Genomic DNA, 7,420 nt, shown 5'->3' with positions numbered 1-7,420 from the left:
TCAATATGAGCAAGAACTTTGTAACCCTTGGCGTGAAGCGTAAATAGGCGAACCCATGACGCCTATGTGACCTTTGTCGTTCCGTCGAGAACACGTATTTTGTGTTGTATGTTGGAGACGGTGAAAACGGGGTGGAGGGGAGGCTTTTGTGTTGGCGGTGGTTCAGGTTTGTCGCCCATCGAAATGGGGTGATCGGACTGTGGGGATAGCAGTCAGTGAGGATGAGAGCCGAGGCAAGGAGGCGGAACAAACTAGGGTTTCTATCGTAACCTAGCTGATACCATGTTAATGTGTAATCCCCTAATTAGGGTGATTAGCTTAGATTGATATATATACTCAATAATTACAATATCGTATCCATAACTAACATATACGTAACCTAAATACAAGGCAAATTACAAGGCTAAAGATACGGTATAAGATATTTACATATTTACACTAATACTCTCATCTCTTAAACAAGTGGTCAAGGTTCGACTCTGGACTCTTGCGAATGAAAAAGCCAATTCAACCTATTAAATTGTCTTCATTATCGGAGGAGATTTTCTCAACTGTCGGTAGGGGATACTCGTGATCAACAAAAAAAAAACGCGCTATATAAACTTGCGAAAATACGGAATACCCTATATGGCTATATCCAACTTTGTAACCTTCTTAACGGCCCCTGGTTCAAAACCCAGTTGAGGTTTTCTTCACTAATTTACCTTATTACCATGCTGAAAAGAGAGTATATCTGTTGTTAATTACTGCTATATATATGTTAACAAAGTCGGTACATCAGCTAGTAGCGACTTGGTTCGCTTTTTTACGTTAATTTGACAAATAGTTAATTAAAACGCATTAGAAAAAAGTTTCTGAATACTTCTATCTGGAGTACATTTAATCAGGTTTTAGTACTAGAGACGATGATAAGAAACACTAACTGAACAGAATAACAAAATAAGGACCTGGTACAGCTACTGGAAGCACAACTAGGTTTCAGCAATGATGGCGGCTATCTGATGAATGAAAGCCTCGTCAATTTCAAAATTATTAGGATATTCAAAATCAGGATTAGTTGCGGTTGGATAGTTATAGTCCTCAGTCGAATCACATGGACACCGTAAATCCTTGATCTGTTATGATAATCTCTTCCCTAAATCTCCCGCAAGATCCAAACGGAAGCAAGCACGCAGGTCAAGGGATTGAAGATGACAACAACTATCAAGGATTGCCGTTAGACCAGTATTTGTCATGTTATTGCCAATCAGCTGTAGGTGGCACAATTGAGGCATGCTTGCTGCAATTGCCAATGTGTGACGATCCGCACACTTGAACCCTTAGATTTATTTATGCTTATGTAATTTCATTTCTCTTGTACATTTGTAGTAAGTATTTTCTTAGTAGTTTTAGAATAGGTTTCCATAAATAGGTATATCGCTATTCTGAACTAAACTTGTAAAATCAATGTTTCCTGCTACCAGGATGTAAATATCAAATTTCCCTCTTTAGGGAGTACTAGTGAATGAAAATCTACTTCCTACCTTGTGCCTTCGTATTGCTTGTTGTTGCTTTGTTGTGAACGACTTTTTGCCTTCACTTTACTAACAAGCCGTGTTTGTGGGATCGACACTAGGATCCCGACTCAAACCCCGAGACCCGAGTATCGTGCTAGTGGGCGATCCCTCACTAGTACGAAGACCCTTGTCGCTTGCATCTTGCCTTGAGACGGGCAAGGGTGCGCGCACGGTCCCAAAAAGTAGCGGACCGTGACATTTGGTATCGAGCCCGGTCTTGGACGGGCGTCTGCAAGCCGCATTTGTTTATCGAGATCGAGAAAATGGGCGAAACAATCGAGGACCGAGTGGATGCCTTAGAGGACGCAATCGACGTCAAGCTTCCCAAACTCGAGGACATCGTGATGCGGATGGCCGCGAGCCTCGAGGAGTTGCAGAAGACGGTTTGTGACCTTGAGACGAAGGTAGACGGGATGGACATTCGCATCCAAGCGATCAGTGGTGCGATCCCCGACGATCGGGAGGAAGAGATCAATCATCTGCACCGAAAGGTCGAGATGTTAGAGAACACTTGTGCCACGCTCGTGAAAGCGGTGGGCAATGACGGGAAATCTATGGGGAGCCATAAGGTGAAGGCACCCCCACCTCGTGCCTACGATGGGGCGAGGGATTCGAAAGCGGTGGATAACTTTATCTTCGATATGGAGCAGTACTTCCGAGTAAGTGGGCTCGACGAAGACGCGGAAGTTGTCACGGCAAGCATGTATCTAGCCGACGATGCCAAGATGTGGTGGAGGGCTAGGTACAAGGAAATTGATGCGGGCACGATTACGGTGACATCGTGGGCCGACTTCAAGAGGATCTTGAAGGATCACTTCTACTCCGAGAACACGGAGTTTGTTGCTCGGAAGAAGTTGAAGGAAATCAAGCACACCAAATCAATCCGGGAATATGTGAGGGAATTCTCAGCGTGCATGCTCGAGATTAGCGAAATGTCCGAGACGGATAGGACATTCGAGTTCATTGACGGGTTGAAGAGGTGGGCACAACAAGAGGTCATGAGGCAGAATCCCAAAACTCTGTCTTCGGCCATATCGGCTGCGGAGCGCCTACTCGACTTTCATGGAGAGCGAGAGGCACCAAGAGTGGTGGCACCAACGGGGAATACTCAAAAGCGTCACAGAGTGGGTACAATGGACAAAGGCCACAAAACAGCGCCATTTCATTGGGAACATCGGTTCCGCCACAAGGAAGTCAAGCCCAATCGGCGAGCACTACGAACTCGCCCTCAAGCTCGTCTTCGAAGGGGGGAAACTCTACTGCTTCCACAACGAAGAGACCGTTCGCGTGTTTTGTGTGCAAGGGTCCTCACAAGATGGACGATTGTCCGAACCAAGCGGAGTTCAATGCCATGTTCAAGAAGATGCCGAAAGGGGCTCAAGAACGTCTTGATGGGGCGTTGGCCGACTATCACCAAGAGTGTAACGAAGACTCGAGTGATGGTGAAGACCAACCACGGATGGGCTCACTTCAGAGGATCAGCGCGATGGGGAAGTACGAAGCTTCCTCCGCCAAGAAATCCGACGGGCTCATGTACGTGGACATGATGGTGAATGGGAAGCACGCACGAGCTTTGATCGACTCGGTGCCTCCCACAACTTTGTTACGAAAGAAGAAGCGATCGGTTGGGGCTTGTTTTGCGGGATGCTAACAAATTTTGCCTGCCGTCAATGGGAAAATGAGACGCGTCCAAGGAGTGGCTAAGAAGGTCGCGGTCCAAGTGGGTGAGTGGGCAGGGGAGCTCGACTTCACCACCGTTCCGCTGAATGACTTCAAGTTAGTACTCGGGATGCAGTTCTTTCAGAAAGCATTGGTGGTATTGAAACCGAGTGACGGATCGATGCTACTAATGGGGTCTATCGTAGTGAAGACGGTAGACAGCGACGAAGACAAGGGGCAGCATCGAATTTCGGCTATGAGGGTGATACCGACGCCGAAACAAGGGATGCAACCTTGGAGAATGCCTAAAGGTTCGGTGGAGCCGAGGGCGAACAAGACCCAGGCTAACTACAATGCTAAGTGGCCTGGGGGACGAAAGAAGAGTCTACCCTCTCACCGAGGAGTAGACAATGAGGGCCGAGATGCCCAAAGAAGTAGGCCTCGTACCATCAGGGGGCCGCGTCGATGTGCTGAATCGACGTCCTGGTTTGCGGGTCAGTCGACCCAAGAGATAAGGCCTCGTACCATCAGGGGGCCGCGTCGATGTGTTGAATCGACGTCTGGTTTGCATGGTCGATCGACCCAAGAGAGAAGGCCTCGTACCATCAGGGGGCCGCGCCGAAATGCCGATTCGGCGTCCCGGAGATCTCACATTCCCTTGAATGCGCAGTCTGAAGTGACGAGAGACAAGACGAAGGTCCGTTGGGGCCAGATTGAAGGAATCTCGAGAGAGGACTTTCTGCCAGCGCAAAGTGGACTTTCCCGAGAGACAAGGAGCACGTGGTGGACGTGGAGAACATGATGTTCGGCAGCTTCTATGTCAAGGAACTCCAACCTATCCTTGAAGGGACGAAGAGGCCAGTCATTGTGTGGGACGAAGCGCACATTCAAGCCGAGTTGTACAAGCCAATCCCCAACACCGCATGGACAAAATGAGCTCACCGAGGATGACTCACCAAGCACCGTTCAAGATTTTTGTGTTGCCGAGGGCGGCAACAGATTAGGTGGGGGAGAGTGTGACGATCCGCACACTTGAACCCTTAGATTTATTTATGCTTATGTAATTTCATTTCCCTTGTACATTTGTAGTAAGTATTTTCTTAGTAGTTTTAGAATAGGTTTCCATAAATAGGTATATCGCTATTCTGAACTAAACTTGTAAAATCAATGTTTCCTGCTACCAGGATGTAAATATCAAATTTCCCTCTTTAGGGAGTACTAGTGAATGAAAATCTACTTCCTACCTTGTGCCTTCGTATTGCTTGTTGTTGCTTTGTTGTGAACGACTTTTTTCCTTCACTTTACTAACAAGCCGTGTTTGTGGGATCGACACTAGGATCCTGACTCACACCCCGAGACCCGAGTATCGTGCTAGTGGGCGATCCCTCACTAGTACGAAGACCCTTGTCGCTTGCATCTTGCCTTGAGACGGGCAAGGGTGCGCGCCACGGTCCGGCAAAAGTAGCGGACCGTGACACAATGCCACCTCATCATTTTCCAAAAACAGACTTTTGGAACCTAGATTGTTGAATCGGAATGTAGTGAGGGAGGGACAAGACTTAATGATAGAAATAGCTTCTCTGTTTTCAAAGTCGCAGAGAGTAAGTTCAAGTTCTTCCAGGGAAGATAGCTTTTCAAGTGCTTCTACCAATGCCTTTTCAGATATACCGTCACATTTTGCAAGCCGGAGGCGTTTTAGTTGGCTCAACCTGCAGCAAGAATAGAGTTATAGTTAAGTGCATCTAAATAAATATTTTTTCCGTCTCATTTATTTGTTTACCTTTTTATTCTTTGTCAAGATGTATTTTAATCAAAGGTAAACTACTGATTGTGACGGAGGGCGTATAAGACTACAAGGTAATTTCACTAATTTATTATTATCCCAACAGCACAAGTGCAAAAAAAAAATGATACGAGGTATTGGAGATCAGATGCACACAGCCTTACCCTGTGTAAGGCGAAGTTAAATGCAGGGGCGGAACTGGGCCTAGGCTACTCGGGCTGTAGCCGGAGATGACTTTTTCGATAGAAGAAAAATATATATATAGCTGTGTATATATTTTATCTGTATAGCACTTTGGTCCAGTGGCTGGCAACTTAGCTATCACTCCCAAGATCGCGGTTCAATTCTTGCTGGAGATTTTTTTTGGCTCCCCATTCTACATTCACCCACTTTTTGTCAGATGGTGCTACTTGGGAATTGGGGTTCATTATTTATGGGGCTCATTGCCAAGTGTTTTTATTTTCTCGCCAAATGTTTTTATTTTTTGAACCACTTGTCACTACCTACCAGTCATTCAGTCCTGATTTAGAAGTGGGAGAGTTTTTTATTCTTTACCTTCATTCAAATTTCATAAATCTTTCAAGATAGGGTAGGGTTTTTTGTCAAAAACTATCTTATATTTAGGTGTATTTGTAAAAATATTACCTTATATTATTTTTTTTGTTTTCAACTAACTTTATTTTCTTTATTTTTGGTCAATAACTACCTACGCTAAGAATCTAGACATATTTGGTCTATTTTCCGGCTTTAACATATCTTACATGACTCTTTTATATTTTAATCTTACTAAGGCTCGATTTTGGGAAGTCATAAAGTACTTACGCTAAACTTTAGTAGATGTTTGTAGTTATTATTGAAATGTGAAATTTATTAATTTAGCTTATTTAAAGTTAAATTTTGGTTTGGACGCAGTTGATCATTGTTGTTTGATGTTAAGAAAATCATGTGAGATAGGTTAATGTCACTAAATCGACCAAATCTCGTCATATTTTCAGCGTAGGTAGTTTTTGACCAAAAAATGAGAAAACAAAGGTAGTTTAAAACAAGAAAAATAATATAAGGTAGTTTTTTTAAAAATACCCCTAAATATAAGGTAGTTTTTGACAAAAAAACTCTTCAAGATATTAGAATACAAATATTCTCATTTAACATGATAATATCCGTTTTAAATTTAAGACAGGTTAAATATCATAACACTTGTGTATAAGACGGGTTAAATATCAAAACTCTTGTTTACCATGTTTTGGTTATAATATTAAAAACAAGTGATACATATACATTATAATCGTATTAGTTTATCAACCTGTTGATTGTATTTCGAATCTCAAAATGAAAAAAAAATATTTTAATATAGCCTAGGTATAATAAATTCCTGGTTCCGCCCCTGTTTAAATGACTTTAACACGCATGCAGATACTAAGCAAAAATAATTCAGAGAAGAAAAAGAAACAACATACTGAGATGCAACATGGGAGAAAAGCCCATCAGATCCAAAACCTTCGATACTGAGATCAATTAAACCACCAGCACTACGATCGACAACATTGACCATCATCCTCTTGTACTGATGCATCCTTTCTGGTTCGTCGAGGGTCTGAATATGGATAGTGCGCCACAAAGCGGGTTTCTTGCAGAAATTGTGCCACAATTTGCAAACAAACTGAGCATACTCAAGGATATCAAATGGCCCTACTTTCATCAGAATCACCAGCATCAAGTCGCACGGTAATTTTAACCAATTTCCGACTTCTTCAAACGGTGAATCAGGATTCTCCATGGGTGTTATTTCATTATTATTGCTTAAATTTGAGGACATAATTTGTTTTAGTAGACTAGTAGTATGAAAATTTGATGACAGTCTCCTTATTTATAGGAACAATTTGTATATCTGCATTCCAAACAACTATTGTTTGCTTTGGAAATGCATGCAGTAAACTACTGCACCAAAAAATATTGGGACAGATCGTCAAATGGGAAAGTTTTGATTCCTCCGCTTTTCATGCATAAAGAAAGGAAGCTAAAAGTATTTTATATTGGATAATTCGGTGGAACGAAATAGCTTAGTGTCACTACGATACAAAAGATAAGTATTTGAAGTTTACAAATTCTTAGGAGAAACAGTCTTTCATTAATGTTACTGAGAGGCAGACCCGTCTAAGTCTAGACGCTCTATGTGCAATGACACTGGGCCTCAAAATTTTGGGGGCCCAATTCGTTTGCTTGTTTAGAAACATATACTCCCTCCAATTCGCTATAATGTTCCCTATTTCCCAAAACGGATTATTCAGGTAATGTTTCCCTTTCCTTTTTTGGTAACTTTTTCTCTTATTTTATTCATTTATTTATCTCTCCAATAATCAAACCCCACACAACTCTTTTACTCCTATTTTATTACTTTTCTTAATGTTTTGGCCTCACAACT

General features: G+C 42.7%; 1 protein-coding gene across 1 annotated transcript; it reads right to left on the bottom strand.

The window, feature by feature from the left end:
- Positions 1 to 4,560: 4,560 nt before the first annotated feature.
- Positions 4,561 to 6,965, bottom strand: LOC141590594 (F-box protein SKIP19-like). Its single transcript, XM_074411170.1, has 2 exons — positions 6,456 to 6,965; positions 4,561 to 4,924 (listed from the first exon to the last, which is right to left on the bottom strand). Exons 1-2 carry the CDS (start codon positions 6,812 to 6,814, stop codon positions 4,561 to 4,563), a joined length of 723 nt encoding a protein of 240 aa, XP_074267271.1. The 5' UTR covers positions 6,815 to 6,965.
- Between the last annotated feature and the right edge of the window lie 455 nt (positions 6,966 to 7,420).

Source organism: Silene latifolia, chromosome 7, assembly GCF_048544455.1.
Source record: "Silene latifolia isolate original U9 population chromosome 7, ASM4854445v1, whole genome shotgun sequence".
NCBI lineage: Eukaryota > Viridiplantae > Streptophyta > Magnoliopsida > Caryophyllales > Caryophyllaceae > Silene > Silene latifolia.
The sequence above is the reverse complement of the archived record's forward strand: the minus strand, read 5'-3'. Positions and strand labels throughout refer to the sequence as shown.

What these genes read in the sequence shown, in the direction of transcription:
- LOC141590594 (XM_074411170.1), bottom strand. Translation starts at nt 6,814, where the DNA reads ATGTCCTCAAATTTAAGCAATAATAATGAAATAACACCCATGGAGAAT. An exon ending in TTCTCCCATGTTGCATCTCA is followed by an intron (nt 4,925 to 6,455) that starts GTATGTTGTTTC and finishes TTCTTGCTGCAG; the next exon opens with GTTGAGCCAACTAAAACGCC.